This window comes from Agelaius tricolor, unplaced genomic scaffold, assembly GCF_023055355.1.
Source record: "Agelaius tricolor isolate 1412-34295 unplaced genomic scaffold, bAgeTri1.0.p SCAF_5, whole genome shotgun sequence".
Taxonomy (NCBI): Eukaryota; Metazoa; Chordata; class Aves; order Passeriformes; family Icteridae; genus Agelaius; species Agelaius tricolor.
In genome coordinates, this window is record NW_027269265.1 from 35,871,850 (window position 1) to 35,898,620 (window position 26,771).

At 38.2% G+C, this 26,771-nt stretch overlaps 1 protein-coding gene across 7 annotated transcripts; it reads left to right on the forward strand.

Annotated features, from left to right (window-relative positions):
- PSEN1 (presenilin 1) lies at positions 1-25,572 on the forward strand. 7 transcript variants are annotated; one of them, XR_011679237.1, is made up of 14 exons: positions 100-158; positions 693-773; positions 2,675-2,818; positions 4,447-4,571; positions 7,423-7,679; positions 8,969-9,110; positions 12,794-12,861; positions 14,477-14,697; positions 16,568-16,666; positions 17,944-18,027; positions 18,841-19,014; positions 21,003-21,121; positions 21,421-21,838; positions 21,918-25,572. XR_011679237.1 is itself a non-coding variant. In XM_071427241.1 (13 exons), exons 4-13 carry the CDS (start codon positions 4,488-4,490, stop codon positions 21,574-21,576), a joined length of 1,404 nt encoding a protein of 467 aa, XP_071283342.1. In that variant the 5' UTR covers positions 93-158; positions 693-773; positions 2,675-2,818; positions 4,465-4,487; the 3' UTR covers positions 21,577-25,572. The 7 variants fall into 7 exon arrangements, 6 of the variants coding, with proteins under 6 accessions (XP_071283345.1, XP_071283341.1, XP_071283342.1 ...); XM_071427241.1 differs by having other exon boundaries at positions 93-158; positions 4,465-4,571; positions 21,421-25,572; XM_071427239.1 differs by having other exon boundaries at positions 21,421-25,572.
- The last annotated feature ends 1,199 nt before the right edge of the window (positions 25,573-26,771 follow it).

Here is a 26,771-nt window from a genome sequence, read left to right on the forward strand (position 1 = left end):
GGCCGCAGCCGGTGCGGCGGGGGCCCTGGCCGGGGCGGCTCCTCAGCGCCCGTCGGAAGTGAGGTGGCGGCAGGGCGGGGCGCGGACCGGAAGCGAGCGGGCCGGGCTGCGGGCGGCGAGGAGCCGGTGGCGGAGCGCGGGGCAGGGCTGCCGTGCAGGTCCGTCTGTCGGCGGGGGCCGGCGCAGCCCCGGCGGGGCGGGCGAGGGCGCGGTACTCGGCGGGCCGGGCGGCGCTGGGGGGCCGGGCGCGCTGCGCCACCGGGGACGGGCCGGGCCCGGTGTTTGGGCGAGCCCTGCGGCACACGCCCACGGGGCGGGGAGGGTCCCTAGCGCTCTCCTACTGCCCAGAGCGCCGGGCCTGGGCCGCTGCTGACACCGAGCGGGGTCGGGCTGGGGCCTGACCCGCACCCTCAGCGCCGCGGAGGCCTCCCCGGGGCTGGGACCGCTGTGCCTCGGCTACGGCGGGGCTGCTCCGGCCCGAGGCAGGGCTGAGGACGGGGGTGGGGGGGGTGCCCCAGAGCGGTGGCACCTGCCTCTTGCTCACTTGAAGGGGAAAGTACGGGTTAACCGCGCCTCGTTTATCTGATCGATACTTGCTTTGCTTTCTCTTCTGCGAGCAGCTTACTCTGTTTATTAGGCTAAATGTAAGCTAAATGACAGCGACAGTTGTAACTCCTGTTGTTCTGACCTAGGAAAGCCAAAGGAAGCAAGGAACAACTTTTTTAGACAGGCTATTTTAACATTAACAGCTTCATTAGGAAAAAAATGTCTTGGTGAGTCCCTTTTCAGGTAAAACAAGCAAAGTTTTAGTTTGTGTCTGTATATACACAGTTAATTTATAAATTTCATTCATTCATAGTTACGTTTCAAATAAAAATTTCACTTCTTTAGGAATATAAAATAAAGTTGGTTGGGAAGATGTCCTGAATCCATTTTCAAAGCAAACTGTTTTAACAAACCATCAGTTTTGAGGTCTGTCATTCAAACTTAGGTGCAACTCTTCCATCAGTTACTCCTCCCTGTCTTCTGATTCTCTCAGCTTATCAGTAGCTGAGGGTTTTTTGTTTGGTGGATTTGTACTGGCTTTCTTTACTAGTCTATAAGCAGGATTTTGTGGTTGGTGTTTCATTTTGCTTTTCTCTCCAGTAATTTAATTAGAATTTTAACATGCTGCTGTGTGAAAAATCTCATTCTGATAGTCCACATCTGGTTGAAAATTTTCAATTTTTTTCCATTGTGGTTGCCCTGTCACTGAGAAATACTACCAGTAGCAGCCTTAAAACATTGTTTTTATTCTGTAGCCCAACCAAAGAATTAAATTTTAAAAATAGGAGCGGTATAATTAATACTTATTTTCATCTGATCTTACATTTAAGTTACATTATAAATTAGATGTGCCCTATTTTTAATGGCAAACGTGGAAGGGAGCTATTCTAGTGAATACTACATTTACTTTCTTTTTCCCAACAGTTTGCATGCTCCCAGCAAACTTGTTAAATTGGTGTGGCTTCCTATTGGCTCTTCACTAAGTTAGCTGCCAAAGTTAGTAAGCACTGTGCCCTGGTCTTGTTAGGTACATATTTATTTGTAAATAGAGAAATGGCTTCTGTTCTGTTTATGAAAATAGGCTTAGCTCTCTCTTTAAGTACGATGCTGTCTTGCAGCACTTGTGTTTTGCTGCTGCCAAAAGTGAGAGGCTCTGTTGTAAGAATTTTTCAAGATCTCTCAATACATTAACTGATTATACTAAAGCAGCAGAAAAATATTCTTGTTTTCTTTTCCTGGATTTGTTTTCTTCCATTTTAGTGAATAAAATTACTGTAAAGAGTTCTGGTGAGTGCTGGAATTCACACAAGGGAGGAGCCACTTGGGATGGACTGGCACTCCACCCTTGAGATGTATTCATTATTTATTTTTTATGTGACCAAGCCTGTGATTTATCTAGGCCAGCTCATTTTCTCTTAAAATCATTGGGCTTTTTCCTGAAATTTATTTAGGTTAGTAAAACTTCCTCTTTCCCCTATATTGCTGTAGCCTCTTTTGTTATGGAACATATAGTTCGCATAGGACAATTTTCTCATCTGAATTTCTCAAGGAAGAACATATAAAGCTGTAACATACATGTGGCATGTAGATGTAGCTGGTACATAAAGGGAACTGAATGCATGTTAGTTCTTGAGGCTCAGCTGAAATACTGTCTTGTGTAGCACCAGGTGACTTTTGTAGCATCACAGTGTTAAGGATATGTCTAGATTTTAGATAGTCAAGTGTAACTCAGTCATCCTTGAAAATTACTGTTAAATTTATCAGCAATCCAAAACAGAACTTGGAGCAATTGTGCTCTGCTGAGATAAAACATGGAAGTTGTGCCCTGAGCAAGTATGCAATGCTTCTCATTTATTGCACAAGTAGGAATGAAGAACTGTTTAAATTATTAGTTTGTTGCTGACAGATTTCTGTAGCTGATGAACTAATTTGATAACACTTAGAGGCCTTTATTTTTGTGCTGGAAAATCCCTATTATGACCTTAGTAGATGTGATAGTTCAGTATCATGGTTAAATACAGAATGGTTGTCTTTGTTATATGTGAACTCCAGAAACTGGACTAGGAAGGGGAGGGAAAACCTGTTCATGTTAAGAACAAAGGTTTTTTACACATCTCTTTCCTTTCAGCATCTCAAGAAGCAAGGTTCATTTTGTGTGGAAATAAGCAATTCCCAGAGGATTGTCCCAATGACAGAGCTGTCTGCACATTTACCCCAGTTTCAACATGGGCAGCTGACAGAAAACTTCCCTGATACCCACCTCAGCAACACCGTATGTAACAAACAATTTTAGTACCTGCTAGCAGTTAAATGGGGATGAATAAATAGTTTGTCGGGGTACATTTTATCTTTCTGAACTGTTGTGGTGATCAGCAGTGCCAAAAGAAATATGCTGCAAAATATCTGATGTTCTAAACTCATTTTTATGTACAAATAAGACCTCCCCCAGTTTAAAGTGGTGTTGGAGTGACCAAGCCATCGAGGGAAAAAAAAAAAGGGTCAGACACTCTGGTATCAAACATTGACATTTACAGTATTTAGTGAGCTCTCATGATCTGCCTGGCTGTGGTCTGCTTGGTTCACAGGTTTCTCAGTCACAGAGTTAATTTTAGTCTAGGTAGAGCTTGAAGCCTGGATTTTGTTACTACTATTGCTGGAGGACTGTTCCTATGCAGGAAGAACAGCTCTGAGTTGTCTTACTTGTGAATAATTTTGAAGCTGCTCTCCTGGTTCTTGAGGTTTTGGGAGAGGAGGAACTCAAAACCCGAAGTTTTATATGATTGCTTTGAAAGACTTAAGCTCATACTTGTTGCTAAAACTATACCATTGTACCGTATGTATTTTGGAAAAATCAGGTTTAGATGATCTACTTGGGTGTGGTGCTCAGGCTCTTAGACTTGTCACACTGTTCTTTGTTCCTGCTATAGTTCTTGAATATCAGGTTTCCTTGTGGCACAGAAATGCTTTTGTGAAGCTGGGCCACTTGTAATTGTGTTTATAGCAATAATTCAAGAGAATGTTCTGATTCCTGCTTCCAGTCTTCTGTGCAATCAGCAGTTTAAATAGAATTTTGAAAAATCCTCAGATAAGCATCATGCTTATCAATAAAAATATAAAACATTTGAAAAATTAGAAAAGTGGGAGCTTTCCTACTGCATTCCTTCTCCTTTTACTTCAGAGGAAATGAAAAAGTTTTCTTTTCCTCTTGGACAGGTGAAAGATTAAATGTTATTGAAAACTTCTCCCAGATTAAAAAGGCAGAGCTCAGTAGTAAACTGTGGGCTCACCATCCTTACAGATAACTTGGTGGTGCTCCTTACCAGCAAAGGGTTCTATGTTCTTCTCACTAACAGACTGTACTGATGAATAACTGCTACTTGTGCCTTTCCTTTCCATATTTAAGTAACTGTAGTTTTGATACTAAGTTATAATGATGTTTCTCCCCTTTACACATCTACTTTGTTTTTGTACACACCTACAAAAGTCCTTTCCTACTTAAGTATACTAGCTTCTGTGGCTAACAAGTCAGCGTGTGAAATCCCTAAGTGCTATAATTTGCCATCTCTTCTTCTAGTCACACACTAAGAGTTCAACCCAGTGTTCAATATCTGCCACTGCATAACGACCTTTTAACATCAGTGGTGTATGTGAGAACTGATGAAGTCCATGCCCACTGTCAGGCATGGTGGTCTGCTCCTGATGGATAAATCTGGATTTAATAGCTAAAAACTTCTTATCAAATATGCTGTGTTTTTATCTCCTGGTTCAGGGGCATTGGTCTGGGTTTGCTATTAACTATTTTCCTGATAGGGAAAGAAACCACTATCATTTGATTTTGATATTGTTTATTCGCCTGAAAGCGTAGTTCATAACTTACATTTGCTTACGGTGTTACAACAGGTGTTACTGACTTTTTAGCTTCAGAGTTTTCACTTTTAACTATGTCTGAGGAAAGTGAAGAGTCTGTTCCTTTGCTTCCACTTCAGCAAGAGTCCATGGCCTCTGCTCTGTTTAATACTGATCAGGTAGGATATAAGTGCACTTTGTTCTTTTAAGCAGTGGGGCACACGCATGTCACATTTAGCTACACTTTAGTAGCCTGAAAGGACAGCTTATTTTCTAGCTTTAAGTGCAAATGAGAGAATAACTTGTGTAACTCTTGATGCTGATCTGGTTTTCATGCACTGTGTTTTAGTATGTAAAGGCCTTTTTTGATTGCATCTTTGTTCCTAACTAGTGAAGGGAGTAAAATGATACATATTGGTCTAATTTCTTCCATTTTTCTATTTGTTTGATAGAATAGGTTTTTGTTGTGGTGTGCTTAGTTGATCAGGCTTTTCCTTTGGGTGTTTTTGTGTTTACTCTGTGAAGCTGTAGATTTTTAACTTATTTCAATATATTTCTGTTCCAGAGATGGGGTAAGTGCTCCCTCATGCAAGACTGTTATTACAGCAGAGAAAAAGCTACACATTCGGCAAGTGTGCAGAAACCTGAGAACTCGGTCTGCTCTGCTTGTGCAGAGTTCCAAGGCTCTGTTCATCTCCAGTGTATTGTTACTTATGATCATCTTAGGCAATTTAGATGGTTACATTTATTGTTGTCTTGCTGTAAACAGAGAGAAATGGAGTATTTTACTATCAAAGTGAAAAATGTTACATTTCTGCTATAATCTGTACAGAAATAGGTTTAGTTGTAGCCAGCATTTCAGATTAATTAAGCATGACCTCTTTATTTGCCTTCTCCCTTATTCCCATTTCTATCTGATTTTCAATAATTGTATGTGAGGACTTTATGCAAAATGCCAAGTGACTTATAATAAATTTTTCATTTAGTAAGAAATAATTTTGATCCCAGCATCTTTTTCAGTGCATATTTCAAATTAATTCAAATTTACTAAATTTGATACTAAATTCAAACTAAGGTTAAAACTGTGACTCTAAAAACCTGGTTGTGTCCTAGTTTTAATTGTTTAATTCAAACAATTTTAGTTCAGGTTTTTTTCTCCTCTTACATTCCATATCTGTATTGAAAAGTGAAACAGAGTTTCTTAGAGGATAGATCTTGAAACCCTGCTGAGCTTGATCCTGAGGATACCACAAAAAAAGGAAGGAACAGGCAGAGCATTTGGTGCATATTATTACTTTGTACTGCTTTGTAAAAGCAAATTTTTCATGAGTTGGGCAAGTTGTAAAGCTTCAACCAGGGTTTTAGCAGTGTCAGTATTTACAGTTCGAAGTCCAGGGACTTGTGCTCCTTAATCACTTAAGTGCTTTTAAAAACCCCACTAGGAGTTTCTGAGTGTGTACTTACCGTCTTCTCTTTTCTGAGGGTGGGGCTGGGAAAATTCTGTAGAGAGAATCTCTAAAATTATTATTGATTTATCGAAAAACTGCAGTGAATTAATGAGATACAAGTCAGTAGTTATGTTTGGAAATGCTACTGAGGTCAGGTAATTAGACTTCAACATTGCACATTTAAGGAAAAAACTATCTGAGTAGGAATACTTAAGGAAAAAATCATTAGGTTATTTTCAGTGTCCTGTCTTATGTCCAGATCAATTTTAAAAAAACTGAATGATACATTAAAGGTATTGCAAAAGGTATCATCCTTCAGTTTATTGTACATTTTAATCTAATGCTGTTTTAGTGCACTTAGTCAAACAGAACTGTTCTGCAGGAAGTAAATTTAAAAGCAATGAGATTAATTTTGTAAGGAATCAAAAATATTTTTATCTCCTATATGAAACCTCTTGAATGTGAACAGTACAGCACTGATTTTGGACATGGTAATGCACTAAAAAAATGAGTGGTCTATATCAACTGTCACATTTTAGTGCTTGTTTAGAGTGTCTGGTAATGATTTTATTTCTTTGTAGTCCAGAAAATGTAAAGCATAGATCACTCTCCTGTTGTGCTCTCTGTAAGTGCACACAACATATAAAAGGTGAATGCCCCCTGCTCATGGTGCTTCTTGAGGAGGGTGCAAAAGATTTGTGATACCAGGAGCTTGGAGTGCAGGCCTGATCACTTGCTAATAGCTGATGTTCCCAGTTTGTGCTTTTGCTTCCTTTGGAAGTTCACCACTGTCTTGGTGTTTGAATTATATGCTTGATGTTTCATGTGTTACACTCTTCATGTTTCAGTAGTAGGAAGGACAGGAAGCTCTTCCATACTTGTGATAAGAGTGATGGAATTTCTTCAATATCAGTGAAAGGATGTGGCAGTAGTTTCCTTGGGAAAGAAGAAAATCTGCATGCTTAACTTTCCATGCTGAAACTTTGGGATCAAATAGCAGTCTAAAGACTGAGAATAACCTTAGTTTGATCATAATTTCTGTGTTATTTTTACTAAAAACATGAGAACACCATACCTCATGAAAATCCATTTTAATATATATTTTACTTGAGTATACTCTAGTGGAAGTAACACAGTAAAGGAAGGAGGCATTTTCTTGGGATTTTCATGGAGAGGGAATCCTAAATGTTTGGCATTATTTTTAAGAGTTAATACAGCTTATTCTTGTCAAGTTACAGGCATTCTACTGTCATGCATTCTTTTACCAACTGTAGTTTGAATTGAGGGAAAGAGATTCCTTTATTAATCTTTTGAAATTCTGTTTAAAGGAAAGTCCCTTAGATGCCACCCACCTACTTTTGACTGTTGATGTTTTTAATATAAATGTTTCTACATGACCCTGTGCTCCCATTCTTTTAATAACTCTAATGCAGTTAATTACTACTGTTTAAATCCCTGCTGTAGCAAGTGTTCTTGGCAGTAAATATTATCTTACATGTTTCCTCCTCAGGGTCATCTTTAGCTTAACGTACAAGCTCATGATAGTAGGGAGTTGCTGAGGACAGTGGTTTTTGTGTTGCAGAATGACAACAGTGAAAGACGTCGCCATGATAATAGTGAGCGCAGAAGAAATGACAATGCCGAGTCTGAGACCAATGGGCAACCACAAAACAACATTCAGCGGGTGGTGGAGCAAGATGAAGAAGAAGATGAAGAGCTAACACTGAAATATGGGGCAAAACATGTGATTATGCTGTTTGTGCCTGTCACGCTTTGCATGGTGGTTGTTGTTGCAACTATCAAGTCTGTCAGCTTTTATACACGCAAGGATGGACAGCTGTATGTATCAGTATTTTTCCCTATCTTTTTAGTGCACTTAGATAATTTTCTTCAAACTTCCATTTCTTTTGGGGTCTGATTCAAGCAGTGAACTTCCTCTTGCCACCATTTTCCCTTCTCCAAAGATAGTTTTGTTTTATTCTTTCCAGGAACCAGACTCTTCTCTTTGTGGTACTGTTGACACTTGTTATTTGTCTGGTGACCAGTGGGGATAATATCTTGGTTGTTACTGCTTGATTCAAATCCTTGTCCTCATTTTAATACTTTATCATGCTGTGTGGTATTTGTAAAATAAACACCATCTTGAGCCAAAGCCATTACCCTTGTACTATGCTAGAATACAAGAGTTTTGGAAAAAGAACAAAACTAGTATTGTAAATGAAGTAGCCTATATGCCATGTTCTGGTTTGCCCATGGTGTTTGATAAAGAAATTCAAATGCAAGGGGAGTATAACTTCAGGAGGTTCACTTCTGGTGAAGTTATAGAAACTTTCCTGGCACATGTTTCTGTAAAAGTTTTTGGGATTTTGGTGAAGTATTAATGTTGGCAAAAAAAAAAAAAACAATTCCAGTGAAGGCTAATTTGAGAGAAAGGGGGCAAAGGAAGACTACTGAGCCTGCCAGAAACTGCAGCAAGTCATAGAATCACAGAGTGTTAAAGAGTTAGGATAGACCTTAAAGATCAGTTCCACTGTGAAAACATTTAGACAAAATGATTCAGAGTGTGTTTGGCTTTGAAATGTTTGTATAATATAAGCATGTCATAATTTTTTTATGATTAAAAAAAAAATTGTTTTCCCTCTGTCTCTCCTTCCCACCCCACAATGAAGTAGATTGTATTTCTTTACAGGAGATTGTATTTCTTTACGAAAGAGTGAGTTGAGCCCATACATTGTGTTGTTGAAATCACAAGGGGAGCCTTTCATGGTGAATCCATAGGTGAAATTCCAACTGCACTGGTCAGCACACGAGTGGTATCATGGGAGAGTGGCAAGGAACACACAGCATGGGAGTAGCCATATTAAACTGTGGGCTGCTGTGGGCTTTATCCGCTTTACAAAGCAGAAAGCAGTAGTAATCTAAGAATGTAGGAGAGGCAGGTCTTCTAAGGAATTCAAGTTTGCCTAATATGATACTATGCCACCTTTCAAGTTTTGCCTTAGTAGAAAATAGACGTGCTTTAACATCTCTGAATTGAAAGATTACTGCAGTTTTGTTTGATGTTGGCCTCACATACCCAAAACATGGGTGCATTCAGTGTCATTTCAGTTGACTTTTTGTTTCTGTAGCATCTACACTCCTTTCACAGAAGAGACAGAGACAGTAGGACAGAGAGCCCTGAATTCTATTCTTAACGCAGCCATCATGATCAGCGTTATCATTGTCATGACCATCCTCCTGGTTGTGCTTTACAAATACAGGTGCTACAAGGTAAGTAGTTGTGCTAGTTTTATTTATTAGTACAGATTATTTAGAGAATGGAACAAAATGAAGGCTTATGAAGGATGAATGAGTGAAAGTAGCAGAACTGGTGATTTAATTCACCATTTCAATTTTGTGGCTTCTGTTCATTTGGCACAAAGCAGGGCAAAGGCCCAGTGCTATCACTGCCATCTGTTCTGTCAGTTAGAAATGCATTGCTTCTATTCTTTTGAAATTTTCGTGCACTGAAATCTTGCTGTGGTCAAGAAATACAAAGGACAGAGCTGGCCCTATTTTGTGGGCCCCCTCTCCCTCCATGTCCCCGATACAGACATGTCCCTTTAGTGTGTGTGGCTGCACACACCAAGCAGTATTTGTGTGGCAAACACAGAGACTCTAAGGCTCTTTGTAAAATGCTTCAATCTTGTAATGACATCATCTAGGCAAGCCCAGGCTTAGCATAACTAATTGCAGTGCCACCTGCATGGGAGGAGTTGTCCATGAAAATTCCTGGTTTGTTTTGGTCTTAATGATTCATTTGACAAGGCTTAGCCTAATAAAGCTTCTCAGTATGCAGCCAGGATCTTGAATCAGTTGTAAAACACATAGTGGGATTCAAAGGTTTGCTTCATTTCATTTTGTTTTCAAGAGGAAACAGTGGTTTTGGTCTTCATGTCTGTGAGTGAAACCCCTTTACAAATTATCTGTGGAGTGGCAGGGGAAATTATTTTTGCCTGATTCTGTATACATTGTGGAATACTGTTTTTTGATGTGTGGACCTTCACTTTTATCATAGTGTGGTGTTACATCTGAACTGAAAAAGTGTTCTTGTTAAACTGGCAATTCTTTTCATTCTAATGAAGTCAACTACTGTGCTTTACCTAGGTTCCTTAGTAGCCAATTGGTTCTCCTCAGGTGCTGAAGGCAACAACTAGTTTTTACTAAGCTTTTCACATTTCTGGTTTCCTTCTTAACCTTTTAAAGCACAGCACATTTTCCTTACAAAAATAATTGTTCTTCTAAAAATTAGAATTATTACATACCATAAATTTCCTGTGGTTATATTTTATGCTAATTACACTAAATAATTAACTTATTTTTAAATTTCCTGTCAGAGTATTTCTATGCTGCTATATCAGAATGCTGTGAAATGTAATTACCTGCAATAAAGTTCTATGTTAACATGCAGTTCTATATGTGGATTGTAGTCCAGATTATGAGGAATGGAATTTATAATGAAAGAACCTTAGGTCTTCATCTGGTAGTGATAATTTGCTTATCCTCAAAAGATTTTTTCTGAAAACTCTTTTGAAGAAAGGAAATACTTCTTCAGCTTCACTGTTGTTAGTTTACTGTGGTTGTCTTGTACATGATATGTTAAGCATGATCCTGATTCTAGCTCCTCAATCTAACTGGAAGCCACATCTTTGAAGAGGATTGTATTTGATTAGCCTTTTCTTTTTAATTTATTATTCTCTGCATTCTTCATTGTTTCACTCTGCCTAACCAAAGTCTGACTGCTGTAGCTCATTTTAATTCTCTGCATCCTGCAGCTGATCCTTAATTTTTATTCAAGTTTGAGCAGGTAAAGCCAAATTTATACCAGCAATCAATTAGCATCAAAGTTGTTGTTAAATAAAGAATGAAAATTCTTAAGTGAGAAGGCAAAAAACCTGTTGTGGTACCCTGCTAGGAAAACAGCGAGCAAAACTTACAAGAATTACTCTGGAAAAGTCACTTGTAAAAAAAGAGACCCGTGATTTGGAAAATGCTGTAGTAAATGAGATACATAGTGAGAATAAAGCAAACATCTGTGTGTAAAATGCCAACTTAGATCAGCTCTTGAATCTACCTCCTCTAGTTCTGTTGACAGTAGTCATGCAAGGTGTGTGTAGAAGTTTGCTGGACTATGGCCTTGGTGTGTGACACTGTCAGTATTCACTATTTTTTTATAAAGATGAAATTTTATTTTTTTATAGATGAAACACTACTGTTCACTTTATTTTCTCACATGATAGAAGTTTAAGAGCTTATATTACAAATACAAAAACTGCAGGGAGAAGTCATGAGAGAGATTGCTGTTTTCTTAAAGTAGTTTCAACTAATTTTACAGACAAATAAAATCACTCTTGTTAGGTCCTTGCTTAGTAGCTTTTCAAGTTGTGGAAAAATTTGGTTCTGCTTGAATCAATATAATGATACTCGCCTTTGAAAGGTTCTTTCTCGCACTCGCTGTGAGTGGTCAGAGTTTGAAATACTGAGACAGATACTTTGGCAGTTTTCCTGCAGCATCTTTACAGGCACTGTGCTTATTGCATGTGGGAATTTCATAAGTCTTTTTGAGAACATACTAACAAAAACCAGTCTGTTAGATTAGGAAGTTAAATGACAGGTTTTGTTAGGTTGAAAGTTAAATCTGAGCCTCTTTTGAGAAGCAGTGTAAAGGAGGAAAGTGAATGTTTCAAAAATGGCCAAAAATTTTAAAAATGCATATGAAAAATGTATCATTAGACTGAATGTACTAAATTTCTAGCTGTAAGGGCTGGATTCTTGATTTGTCAGAAAGTCCTGGTTGCATCACATAAGTGTGATTCCTTTAGTTTTTGTGAGTATGCACTTCACTTTTAAGGTAATTTTTGCTAAATATTTTAAGAACATCAGATGCGTTCTACTACACATCTTTAAGAAGAGGACAAAGAGATAACATATTTTTTTTAACAGCTTCTGAATACTTTAATCTGGTGTACATATATAGCAAATTTAGCCAGGTAATTTTCCACTGATTGTGTCTGTTGTAAGCAGGATTCCTTATGTAGCTTTGATTTCTAGATTACTGCTTCTGATGGGTTGTCTACTTGTAATACTGGGTCAGGTTTTATAAAAGAGATTCTGTGCTGGGACTTTGACAAATATTTCTTCATTCTCAGTTAAGAGATATTAAGACATTACTGGAGTTAAAGGGGTCTTCAGTCATGTTTTTTTCACTTTGCACAATAAATACCAGAAGAATTCACTGCTGTTAGTGCAAAGTTTAAGTGCCTGTCATTTCCAGGTTTAAATCTTTGAGTCGCCTTGCTGAGTACATCACTGAACTGTTCTTTATTGAATTGTTGGGCATGTAAGTTTGCGCTCATCAAAATTAGGGATTGTGTCTGTAGATGACTGATAGAGAATATCAAAATTCTTATATAGTCATTCATCAGTGACACTTCAGCAGATAAGTACTGAAGGTTTTTCTCGGTTCCACCATTTAATTCTATAACTGCATTCTGAAAATGATTTGAAATCAGAGCAGCACAAAAGTGAATCATGTTTTCCATCTGTGTTCATGCTGGATGATTCTGCTATGTTATAATGCCACGGGTATCAAAATGGTCTAAAAATACACAAACAGTAGTTTTCAATAGAGCTGAAGAGCATCTACTGAAAGTTCACAAAGCACTTAAAATTGTAAGTGTGAAGTGAAATACACCAATGTGCATAGACTAAACATGAATGTAGCACCAACCAAAGAGGGAGATACCTTAAATAATTTTCTTGCTTTAAATAATAAACATGAACCAAAGAGGGAGATATCTTAAATCATTTTCTTGCTTTAAACAAAAGGAAAAATAACCTTAAAAGTCTTTTAATATATGCTAAATTTAAAATAACAAGTCTAAAAACACCTATATTGATGTCTTCTTCTCCAGGTGATCCATGGTTGGCTTATCATTTCTTCTCTTTTGCTGCTTTTCTTTTTCTCATTCATATACCTGGGGTAAGTGAACTAAACCATTAATATGCTATTTTTCATGTATCACTTTATGTATGTATTTATTTTAGAACTAGGCCTTGAATCTTAAGAGGAATGATAGTGAGTGAGCTATTGCAATAAAATTTTTCGTTTTGTATAGTCTGATAGAGTACACATAGAAGAAAGAGTGATTCATAGGTTTATAATGCACCTGATTAGGTACAGATGGTGTGTGTGTCCTTAGCATGCATCACCAGAATAAGCACATCTTGCTTATCAGAATAAGCATATCTTGGGAGGAGCTTGTTCTGCTGACATGTCTTCTGATAACCTGATTTTTCATTGACATGTGACTCAAGGGCAGTTGTTTACATCATGGCTTAGTTAGCTGTATATCCAAAGGCTGTTTGCATGGAAGTGGTGGAGTCATCTGAAAAGAATCTACTATCTCACCAAAATATACTCAGTGCTTTTCTTCTCAAATTTGGAAGCATGCTCTTGTCCAGACATCAAGAAAATTTGGCCAAAATACTCAGTATTGTCTGAAATGAGCAGCCTCCTCAGGGTTTGTAACTAGAGTTATGTCATGAAATTATTATACTCTATATATTTTTATGCCACTTGATGACAAACGCTTCTCTTTGAAGAAGCCTATTTAATTTGGTCTCTGGAAGGAGAATGTGGTCTTCCCTTCAGTCACTGATTTTTGCTAAAAGTGATCTGTGATGCCTTTTGTGGTCAGTAGTTTCTCTAACCGTAACAACGGCTTTTGAAATGCAAGGCAGTTCCTTCATCCGCCCCTGCTGCCTTACAGCAGTGCTGGCTCCCTTTTCTCAGAGGTTCAGAGAGTGAGGGACCAATTGTGTAGACCAATTCTGCATGATGACAGTAAGGGACATCCTGTTAACACTGTACATCTCAAAGGTCTGCTGACAGCTGCAGACAGCAAGTTTGCTGGAGGAAAGTATTATGCAAATTATAGGGATCTTAGTGGCTTGATGAGTTGGTAACAGCAGATTCTGCAAAAAGCCTTCACAGCCATTTCTTCCCTGAGTCAGCAGAAATCACCTGTCACTTGGTGATGGCATTGTCTGTTTTGGTTTTACTTATTGAGGTTCCTAATTAGTTTATAGTATTTGGTGTGACAGGGACGTGGTTCATCCAAAAATAAAGCTTTTTACTTCAGTGTTTATGGGGAATAATAGAATAAACATGTATCTTTAAAGTTATCAAAGCATTCTACAGGCAGTGTATTAGTAGAGAGAGATCTTTGCCTGCCTTTAAAGATCCATTATAACCTCACAAGTTCTGATTATTCTGATTTTTAAAAGTTATGAGCATAATCAAAATGACTGATTTTGCAGTAATGTCCTTTCCTGTCAGCTTCTGCTTTGATTGAGAAGAAAATAGAACCTTAACAAAATTTTTCAAAAAAGCAAAAGAGTTGGTGTGAAGCAAATACCGGCAAAATGTATCCTATTGTGAAGAATAGTTAAGTATTAATTGGAGAAAGAATTTTACATTTATGCCACTATATTGAATATGAAAAATTTTTTAAAAGGTATTCTGAAGTTTGCATCTGTAATTTGTTTCCATTGTTTCAAGCAAATGCCATCTATATTATTTTCCCTTTTTTTAGAGAGGTTTTTAAGACATATAATGTTGCCATGGACTACATTACAGTGGCACTCATGATCTGGAACTTTGGTGTTGTGGGAATGATTTGTATCCATTGGAAGGGTCCTCTTCGGCTCCAGCAGGCGTATCTCATTATGATCAGTGCTCTCATGGCCTTGGTGTTCATTAAGTACCTTCCTGAATGGACTGCGTGGCTTATCCTGGCTGTCATTTCAGTGTATGGTAAGTTCAGGAGCAAGGCACAGTAATAGATCCTGTGGTGGGAATTTCTTTTATTCCCTGACTTTTCCACTGATCTGACTAGACCTTAAAAAAAAGTATGTGTGTGTGCGTGCGTGTGTGTGTGTGTATCATCCAAAGTAGCAGATATGGTGATTACAGACTTCATAAATAAGATCATGGTCCTAAACTGAGATCAGTTCTCTGCAGCTGAGGGCTCTATATTACTGTATGATCCCATCTTCTTTCATGTTTCCTGGACTCTCTAGATTCTTTGGGGAGGAGAGCTGAAGTAATTCAAGAGAGAAGGAGTTGAGAGAGACCCATTTTGATCTTTTTTATGAAGGTGGAGAACTTTCAGCTTCTCATTTTCCCCAAGAATCTTTGGAATCCCTTGTACATTCAGAATTTAGGAGCTTGTTGTTTCTGTACAGTCCCATGCAAATATAGATTTGCCCAACCTATGAATTGCTCAAATTTGTGAACATAGAAGCAACAACCTGATCCATACCTGATAATATAGTGAGAAAGAAGGAAGGAAGGATTAAGAGCAGTTTGCATTGCTCAAAGTCATTTTATATTTAGAAGAATATGGTTGTGAGATCTGTTTCATTGGCTTTTTTTTTTTATTATTATTCATTGTAGTTGCATACTGCTCTTTTTCAGAATGATGGCTGAGAGACATAGCTGTAGTTTTTCCTTAAAGCGTTAGGGGGCACTGAGCACTTGATAAGAAGATCACTGTATCCTAAATAATGATTTAATTTCCAGGCAAGACTAAAATTCAGTTACTTAGACATAATTAAAACATTACAGTTAAGTGAAGATGTGCTCTTAATTTGAATTTTTTTGGAGGCATGTAAGTGTGCTGAGTGTGTGCTCTCATAGTCACTGATCATGATAAAGACTGAGAATCTGTCCAGATGTAAGTGCAGGGGTTGATAAGATTTGATTAGCTCTAATTCATCAGTGTACTCCTTAAGTGTCCTCTTCCTTCAGGGGGAGGAAAATTGTCCCTTGTGTGTATGCTCATGGATCACAAAGCACATTAAGAAAAACTTCCCATCCTCCCACCCCATTTCCACCCTTCCTGCAACTGGAACAAACGTGAGTGCTTCAAGCATTCAACCTTTATTCAGTGATAGCAAAACGAAATTACTCTAGATCGAGTTCGAAGACCATGATGTGGTTGTTTTGAGTACAGGGGATGTAAGTTTTCAAAGCCTGCAACCCCAGGAGTGGGGTTTTTTTCTTTACTGGAGTGGGACCAGCAGTGGTGCCAGAGCAGTTGGCTCAGCTGCAGAAGGCCTGCTCTGAGCAGCACAAAGCTCCTGACTAGTCAGCTGTTCCTTTCAGTGTCAGATTGAGTTTCAAATTAATTTAAAGACATATGGTGAGTGGACAAGTGCAAAAGGCAGTAGCAATGTTAGCTCTCTGTCCCAATATGCCTGTTTCACAAGAAGTAGCCTTCACCTGTTGTCTTAAAATTTCTTTTAGCATTGAACGTAGATTACAAAAATCTTTCCTAATAGAAGGCAAGCTTGGGTATTTCTAAGATGGTAGTTGAAGAGTAGCTTTCTTGAATTATTCACAGGTCAGCATATAGACACAGGTACATTTGCAGTTGCATAATATCTTAAGTGGGGAATATAATATTTTAAAATTTGTATGTATATTACAGTAAGATGTAAAATAGGTTGCATAACTGAGAATATTAAAAAGCATTGCTGTAGGATACCGAATTGTGGCCAATGGCTGTCTTCAAAATCCTTAGTGAGGGTGAATTTTGTTACTTCAAGTCTCTCCAAGTGTTATAGAAAAGAAACATAACTATGTCTGCAGGGATGTCAGATCTGTTTGCTTTTCCTTTCAGATTTGATTGCTGTCCTGTGTCCTAAAGGTCCTCTTCGTATGTTAGTTGAAACAGCTCAAGAGAGAAATGAAACTCTCTTTCCAGCACTTATTTACTCCTGTAAGTACATTTTGTTATTCTTTAAGCTTGCAATCACCCACTCACCTGAAACAATCTTCTCATTTTTCTGGGTTTAATAAGATGTTTTTCAGCTGAATTCTTGATCTGTTCACTTGGTCCTCAGTTTTCATTTCACTGTTGACTGAAAAATGTGAAACATCATCTGACTGAGATATTTCAAGATAAAAACCAGCATGTTTTGTTCCAAAACAGAAACAGGAAGAATGGTAACAGACCTTGTTTTGGATAAAGTACTATGTCCTTAGGCTGTGAATTAAGCCTGTTCAAAGGGAACAATTGTTTCCAGAAAATATTTACCAGCTTTCAGTCCTTAAATAACCTGTTTCTTAGTATAAGAAATGTGAGAAATTACTAGAAAGAGGTTTGTTTGTGTGACTGTTTTCTCAATGGCTTGTCCTTTTTGGTAAATTGTTTCTCCCTGCAGTTGTGAAAAATAACCTATTGAATTAAAGTTGCTGTTGTGACCTGTGTATCAATTAGTGCATGATTCCATTGTTTCTGAAGTTCCATGTTGCTGCTTGTAGAGACGTGGATAACAGTGAAAGAGGCTAATCAGAAGTCATTATGCTGCTGGTGCTCCAGACAGGCCTGTATTTGGAAGCAGGAAGTGTGCTGCAGACTGGCCACTTCAGGGACAAGCTTACGGTGGAGAAAGGGGAGCACTTTATCTGTCACACTTGCACAGCATCAGTAAAATGTGGCATAGCTTCCTATTACTCTGTTTTGTGAGAGGAGCAGTTAACACTGAGAGCTTGAATTAAAAAACACCTTTTATATCTAACAACATTTGGTTACCTCCAGATTGGAGGATTGTTTGTGATGGCGAAGGCAGAGAACAGTTAACTTTGATGTAGATACTGCCTCTGAATTGACATAACTCTGTAACAGTGTTTAGAGACCTTTTTACTTGCAGATAAAAGAACTGATTAGGGAAAGAAAGTAAAGAAATTGTTGATTTTCAGAGGGAGCCTTATATGTAGAAGTAATTTGTCTGGCAACAGCTGTTGCCTTTTTTTTTCCAAAATCTAGTAGAAATAAAATTTTATTCACCAGTTTTTGTAAATGTGTTGTTGCTGGTACTGGCTGTGTTCCAGATATTATTGTGCTTTAATGAGAGCAGAATTGCCTGTCGGAAAAGATAGTTGTATCGAAAAAACACATGAAAAATGAGAAATAATGGATTGATGCTATCTCAGAATTTCATACATCTGAAGATAAAATTAGCTATGCTGTTGTGATTTGCATTTCTTTGATAGCAACAATGATATGGCTTGTGAACATGGCTGAGGAAGATCCAGAAGCCCAACGGAAGTCCAAAAACTCCGCTTTTGATAAACAAGGTGAGCTTTGCTTTGACAAACCTTTGTCACTTTTTTGGAATATTTGGAATGTTTATGGATACTTGTCTTTCAGTTTTTTAAGTGTCCTGGGTGCTGTAGAAGAGTGAAAGCATGGAGGCCTAATTAAGAATGATGGATCCGTCCAGACTTGAGATATTGTTTACTTATTGTGCAGTGAATGTTCTTGCATTCATTTTTCTGGGATCTGGGATGTTGGTGTTGAAATGACTCAATATAAAACCATCAACTGAGCTCAACTGCTTGTCAAACTGGGATGATACAGTATAGTACCAACTCGTTTATATTTGTGTTAGACAGAAATACACCTAGCCCTTTTGGCTATGCAGATAGTGTTTAAAATGTGGAGTTTGTTTATTTATATGTCTTACTAAAGCAGAGTACAGTTTCTAAAACTTTCAGTAAAGTTTTCTGTTTTACTGGAAAATTAAGCTGCCAATGTCAAGTAAAGAAGCTAATTAAATATTAGATGGTAGTTTATTCCTTAAATTGTGATCTTTGTTAGGTCACTACAGAACTTCCACTTCCATGTGGATGTACTCCTGAATACTAGGACTTGAGTGCAGCATGTAGGTGCTGTGACTGCAGAGTGTATATTGACTCCTGAATGTTTAAGTAAATATTAAAATCCTAAGAGAGGAAGTCTTGAGATTGTGTGTGCTAGTGTAAGATGTTGCTAAGTATTATGGAATACTTCATTCTGTCTTGTTCTTCTGTGATCTTATATGCGGAGAGACTTTCATATTTTAGAAGGCACATTTTTGGAGGAGTCTTAAATGCCTTTCTTCCTTTGAGCTCCAGCAAGCCAGGCCCAGAATGAAGATGCTGAAGCAGATGATGGTGGCTTTAGTCAGGAATGGCAGCAACAGAGGGACAACAGAATAGGACCCATTGAATCAACACCTGAGTCACGTGCTGCTGTTCAGGCTCTACCCAGTAACTCTCAAACAAGTGAAGACCCTGAAGAACGTGAGTGTGGACTACTGTGTCTGAAAAGCTTACTAAATCTGAAGCTAGTCAGTCAGGCATCCTGAGTACACACATTCAGGATTCTGTGAGCTATTAGCAAGCTGAAATGATGCACTTGCTCCTGATGAATACTGGTGTGCCTCATAGGAATAATGGTGTTGTTTTAAGATAGTATTTCATTTTGTTGCAGGGGTGAGTAATATTGACCAAATTGCTCTTTGGTTTGATACACAGACTCAAAACTTTTGTTGCGCAAGCTGTTTTCAGACCATTACATGGTCAGTTGCATTAGCCTTTGTCTTTTTCATGCAGTGTTCTGCTGTGTATCACCTCTTTTGGATTTTAGGCCCCGCAAATGGAGTCATTAACAGGTTTTTTATGCCTCAAGATTAAACTGCTGTGATCCACTTGATAGGAAGCAATGTTTAAAACCTGATTGTAGACTGAAATGAATGCAGAATGCAATGGGCTTGCTTAGTTTTGTCCAGCATCTTGGTAAGGTGAAATATCTTTGGAAAGTGTATGATATCAGTACTCAGACACCTGTTTTAACATACTCATGATTTCCACTTGGAGTTCAAGCTGCTATTAGATATGCAAAGCTCTAAATAAATTAGGGTGTGCCTGTCATGTGATACTGCCATATTTTAGCAGGTGCAGCTGCTTCCTCTGATGATCAGGTGCTCCTCGGTTTAAAAATACAGAGACTTCTACTTTAAGAACAGTTTTAAAATTTACTTACTAAAAAAGTCCAAATTCAGCATACTGCAAATCCTTTTTAATTTCCAGAGCTTAAAAAAATAACATTGTGATGCAAAAAGTCTAGCAAGCGGCTCTTTCAATTAATTTTTGAACTAAAACTCTCGTCGGCCCAGGCTAATAATTTTCTCCTTCCTGTATTCCTGCAGGGAGTAGTAATGATCCAGTCAGACTTGTCAGCCAGCGTTAGTTTACTACAAGTCTGGAGCATCCAAGGCCTGTTTCAGCAGTTTAAGGGTGTTTTAGTGCTTAAGCGCTTTTCATGAATGCACTGTTCTAGGCATTTTATTGGAGGCCTGTTGAAAGAGAGTAGGGTTACCTTTTTTTTTAATGCATTTTCTCCCTTTTTTCCTTTCCCCTTTCCCCCCACCTTCATAATTAATCAAACATCCACCCATGTTTTGATGTTCTTAGTTCCTCTTGGAACTCCAGAGTGAGCACTGGGCTGGACTGTAGTGAGCTGGGAAAGTAATCAGTAGGCCAAATTAAAACAGCTGGTCACCTGCTGCTGGCCCTTCTTAATTAACATCTTGGACTAAAAACTCAGAATGTGAACTGGCATTCAGGAAATCTTACAGTGCTTGCAGAAATAATTGAGTATTGTGCTTCCAGAGTTGTTGCTAAAGTGGTAATTACCATATAAAAGAATAAGAGAGAATGAATTTTCCTAAATCTCACATCTTGGACTAAGTATCTTGAGTTTTTGCCTCTGTGATATGCTCTGTACTTACACACAAGTGCTTTTAAGAACTACCTGCATAAGAATTCCCTAGGAAAATTGGGAAGGCAGTGGAATAATTGGCAGTTTATAGGTTTCTAACTGGCAAATAATATATCTTGTGCAAGGGGTTTAATTTTCCCCTTCCCTCAGCCAGTTCAAAGTAATTGTTCTTTAATATTCTGTTGAATATGACAAGACAACCAAAAGTGGACACCCCTCCAAAAATAAAATTACAGATATCTGAGTTTGTATATACTGCATTTATAGGAAAATAGGAGAATAGGGAAATTCTAATTAAAGGGTGAATTGAGTAATGTAGTGTTTCTTAGCCATCTTGTTTCACAGGAGTTTATCACTTTATTCAGAAATGGTACTAATTCTGAAAATAAAATGTTATTTTTAGCAAGTCTTGTTAATAGTTAATGTAAATATGTATTATTCTTCGATAATTACTTACATGTAATATTAGCAGACTGATACTTAATCCTGCCATGTGTTCACTTTGCAGGAGGAGTAAAGCTTGGTTTGGGAGACTTCATTTTCTACAGTGTCCTTGTTGGCAAAGCTTCTGCAACAGCAAGTGGGGACTGGAATACAACTTTAGCATGTTTTGTAGCCATATTAATTGTGAGTATAACGTAAAATTGTAATAGGGATAGTTTCTTATATTCATGAAGGACAAAGTTGGAACTGCTGCATTTTGTCTTTGATCTTGTTTATTGGGTGGCCAGACTGAAAACTGGTGAGGACTTTAGCTGTGATTTTCATTGGCTGTACATCCATAACTAAAGCCTTTAATTTAGGAAGGCATAAAACATAACCTGTGGCATTAATATTTATACATTTTTGTATTTTATATAATTTTTGTCAGAGTTCCCTAATTTCTTCCTATGTCTTTTGTGTTTTGGTTTTTTTCTTCCCCTCAGGGTTTGTGCCTTACACTTCTGCTTCTTGCCATCTTTAAGAAGGCCTTACCAGCTCTTCCAATCTCCATAACCTTTGGGCTAGTTTTTTACTTTGCGACAGATAACTTGGTGCAACCGTTCATGGACCAGCTGGCATTCCATCAATTTTATATCTAGCAGACATGATTCTGAAATGGATATTTGTAGCAAATCTGGGAGGAGGAGAAATGGTTCCCCTCAGTTCTCAAGTGAGACTGAAGTATTCCAAGGTGGAATCATTACGACTTCCTCCGATGGTGGTTTTTGGTTTGGTTTTTTCCTGAGACAACTGCTGCACTGGGCACCATATGATTTTTCCTGTGTGAAAGTGGCTTCTTCCTGATGGCCAGTCTAAGCCAGGTGCTGTTATATCAGAGGTCATCTGATATACATATCTCTGGTAAGGACCACCTGTGTGAAAATTGCTAATGCTTCCACCAGCAATGTGATCTCTTACCACAGGCTGATTGTTTTCACAGCGCTAAGGGTGCTCAGGACTTCCTTGATGTTAACAGAGGAAGCTGACAAATCGCATGGAGCTTGTCCCTGTAACTGCTTGAAGAGAGAGAGCCCAATCTGGACTTCCTCAGCAGTGATATTCTGACAGTGGAGCCCTGACTGTGCAACAGGAAAGGACTTTGTAGCAATTTGACAAAGGGGAGAAAGTACTGTCACTCTAAGAGTGCTCCATGACTTCATAGCCTCTGTGCCTGAGTGTATTTGGTTTAGTAAATCTAAAACTTCTTTTCTTTTCCCACACTGGAACTAGAGCCTTTTCTCAGTTTTAATACTTTGCATTCTCAAGCATGGAGTGCACCTTCTGTACACCTGCTCCTGTTTATTTAGCTGCTTAGACTTGGACTGAATTATTTGGCAGTAGAGGATCATAAGGCCCCAGTTTTGATCCTCCATTCTAAAAGGTTAATAAACTACATTAAAAAGCAGTTTGGGGACTTAACTCTTTGTGCTTTTGCAAATCATTTTGCTAGAACACCATTTCAAGCCCCATATTTGAAAATAGTCACTAACAGCATGGACTGCATCACTGGTGGATGTTCCTTCTTGTTGACATTCTTATGAAATAAGTAGGTGTTTGCAGCAATCCCAGATGGAGTTTAGCTTGCCAGATCTAGAGATCAGAGTGCTATTAGGAGCTCTTCTATTGCATCACTGAAATCCTTGGTCATCAAAAACATGGTTTAGAGTTCTTTTGACCTGGTCAATATAAATATTGGTCACTAAGCTGTCTAACACCTCAGGCTGGCAAGGATATTTTTGTGCAGTATCTTTATTGGTGAGGATGCTTAAGTTAGGTGAGAGATTGCTTAATGTCCCTAAGGAGCAAAATTCGTGACCCTCTTCACTTTAATTACCTCTCTTGTGAGGAACTGGTGATTGACAAAATGAAAGACAATTCAATATCAGTGAAAAGAAGATAGGAGATTTTGAACTTCTTATACGAAGAGTCTGTTCAAACCTTAAAACTGCTAAACTCTGATTTCTTCCTCCTCATTTGAAAGAACTCATGTATGAATAATTGCTTGGAAATCAGATGGGTGGGATGAAGTTGGTTTTGCCATAAATTCTTACTCTGTACAAGTAATGTTTTTTCTTGGGAGCCATAGGGAGTAGATGGACATTCTATTTTACTTGCATCTTGATACTGGAGTCCTTGCCAAGTGGAGCAACTGTCAAAATCCTAACGCTAGCTTGTTTTACCTTTTTTTCCTGGGGTTTTGTTTCAGTGCCTATAGATTCATAGGACTGAAACATAAGAGATGCTCACCAACCATTGCCCAAGTAAAGAAAGAAAGACTGTGATGTATAAATCTGCTTTAAAACCAAGAAAGGCTTTCTTTGGTTGTCCTTGGTGTAATATATGTCTTTTCCAGTATGACTTGTTAACTGTAGTGTTAGCATTTACATTTTCATAAAATACATTGTCTTGTCTCGTCTAAAGTACTTTCATTCATCTCATTTGTGTGCTGATTCATTGTGGATAGCATTAATAAACCAACTATATCAAAATTGCTTACAGTGACTTTTCAAGTCAAACTTGTTTGTGTTTTCTAGTCTAAATTACTGTTCCATATTTTCTTGCAATGAAGTCTGACTTAAAACAGGTTGGTTGGTGAGGGGTTTAGAGATTTCTGTTGTCATTTTTTGATTGGTTTTTGTGTTTGGGGGGTTTTTTAACAAGACTTTGAGTTGTTTTTATGCCATTGTAACTTGTTCTTTTCCTGAGCATTATATCTAAAAAAATAAAATCCCTCATGTGTTTTATTGGGCATCCCAGTTATAGTTCCATTGTATAGAACAGGCTTGCTAGGAGTTGGTATTGCTGGCATTTGTGTATCTGAGCTGGCTCTCAGTTAAGAGTTGTTACTTAAATGCAGAAGTCATCTCTTCTTTCTTTTTTGGGTTTGACATGCACCAGGGGAGCATCAGCTCCATTAAGAGTTGCTTTAGAATATGTAGAAATGTACAAAAGCCTTTTCACATACTTGAATGGATGTTAGATGTGCAACCCAAGGAGGAGCTGAGAACCTTCCAACACTAGACTGCCAGTCTTCCATGTCCCAGAGCTGCTTCTGTTATTCTGAAGTGTTAATTTCTGAGCTAGTGTAGAGTTACAGTGGTGGAGACTATAAAATTTGTATTCACAGAAGCTGTTCAAGTTTGTGTTTGAATCTCAAAATAAGTTTAGAAGGGAAATTGCTTTTATAAGCAGCCATATGTTAGAGTACATTGTTTATTACCAGGTCTTAGGTATACATTCAAAAACCAGATGAAATTTTCTAGATTTGCCTTCTCAGGCCAAATCATGGTAGCTTATGTTTCAGATGAGATCTTGCAGCTAAGGATTATCTCAGAATGTAGGTCCAAATACGGTTCAGTTGCCAATAGGTTTTGTTTGCATTTGGGTTGTTACTACACATGAGTTAAGGTTGTGTCACTTCTCTTTGTCTTGAAACACTGATCTAATTTGAGGATTCACCTCGGTTAGATTGTTGTAACCGAAAGATTTCTCATAAGTAGTCTGCATTTTTTGAGAGAGTTTCCATTATTATTAAATTAGTATGTTAATGACAGCACATAGCTCTGAAAGAACTATGCTGTAACCTGAGTAGATTCATCCCTTCTGTGCTCAGGCAGATGGACTTGTAGCTGTTGTGTGGCTGTTCCAGTGTTCATACTTTGAAACTGGCTATCACAGTAGCTTTCTCTCCTCATTCAACTTACATCAACAGGTCTCCTTCTTTGGCTAAGATTCAATTCAATATATAAATGAGAAGGCATAATAGTTTTCTTAAATTCCAGGCACTTAATTTGTCTCTATTTTTTTTTTCCCTTTTATGGGGGGATTTAATCCAGGGCCAGAAAGAGACCCCTGGAAGTTGGTTTTACAGCAAAAGGCTTAGGGTGCTGTTGTACCTGTGTATGGCTATTATGGTCACACTCAAATTCAAGTGTCATCTGTGTAAGGTGCATCCTGAAGGTGTAAGAATTTGATACTGCAACACATTCACAATAGTTCTGGATGGGTAGATGATGACTTCTTTGAGCCAAAAAAATCAAGGGCTGTGCTCCACTACAAATGGCTGATCTCCTCAATGTACAAAGCAGACACAGGCTACTTCAGGCATGGGAGGCTGGTGCTTCTCGGATATACACGTATATTTCTGTACCTATAGACATACAGATTCATGGACTCTGGACCTGTAGATGACAACTCTTCTGCCATTAGTGCAGTCAAGGATTAAATATGCAGAAGGAAGTTTTGGGTTGATGGTACTGTTCAACAAAACTTATCAAAATGCTTTATTTCAAAAATTACTTCTGACAATGCTGTTGAAACAAGTTTAATAGACTGTGGAACATGTCTGCACTGTGATTGCACCTCAGTGGTAACTTGGTCATTGGAAATGTTGAAACAAACTAGAATGGAATTCTTTTACACTCAAAGCATTTGCTGTTTTCTTTTTTACAGACACTGGTTTGTACATAACCTGAATTAAATGTGAATGTTTTTTAAACATCTTTCTGGTTCTTGATAAGATACGGTTTTGATAGATTATTGCAAATTTTCCTGTATTTGTCTAATTATTAAAATAAAAGTTGCATGGATCCTGATTCATCTTGCCTTTACTACATTATTTTAAAGCCGTCACTTAAAGCTCTTGGAGGCATAAGCACTGTAGTTATTTTTATTCAGCATTTAATGAGTAAGATTCCTTTCTTAAGGGGTTTTAAGTAGCTGCTGTATTTCCTACCAATAGAGCTTCAACTGATTTTTGTAGAATTACTTTCTTCTAAAAGCTACTTTTTGTGTTCCTTTAAAGAGTCAGTCAAAGCCTGTTGCAAACGCACCCATAAGGTATAATTAAGGCATGAAAAATGAAATTATACTGAAACACCAGCTGGTACAATGAAGATTACCAGAAAAATACCTAGGATGTTCAGAAAGAAAACACTTCATGAACAGCGTTGTGTATTTTGTATTGTTATTTTGAAATTGATTTCTTATCAATATGATTGAAACAGAGCTTTGGGGTTTTTTCATTGTTTTGGAAAAGTATTCACTGCAAAGTTCAAATTTGTTTGAGCTGACTAACTTCTGTTGAAGATGGTTTGGGGGTTTTTTGGGGTGTAAACTTTGTCTCTGCATGAAAGACCTAAAGAGAGGTCCATCCTGGTAAATAGAAAGTAAAGTACAGGTGGTAGGAGGCCCATGTGGATGAGCAGGGAGCTCCTAACTGAGCCCAAACAGGAAGTGGAGAAGAGATGGAAGCAGGGGCAAATGACCCAAACAGAGCATAGAGTTGTTTTCTGATCTTGCAGGGATAGTGTTAAGAAAGCAAAGGCCCCTCTAGAATTGCACCTGGCTGGAGATGTAAAAGGCAAGAAGGGAGACTTTTTACAATTATATAATGGCAAAAGGAAGACTTGGGAAATAAAGGTGCTCCTCTCCCCCACCCCTGCTGAGTGGGGCAGGGTACCTTGTGACAAAGGACATGGAGAAGGCTGTGGTACTTGTTGCCTTCTTTGCTTCAGTCTTTATTGGTGGGATGGGCTTTTAAGAATCCCATATTACTGAGACCAGAGGGAAAATCTGGAACAAGGAAGGTCTTGATGGAAGAGGTCAGCTTAGGGAGCTTGCAGACAAACTGGATGTACTTAAGGGTGTGAAGCCTGACAGGTTGCATCCATAAGTGCTAAGGGAGATGAGTGATGTCATTGCAAGGCCACTCTCGATTGTCTTTAAATGGTCATGACAGCTGGAAGAGCCTCCTGGAAACTGGAAGAGAGCAAAATTAAGTCCTATCCTCAAG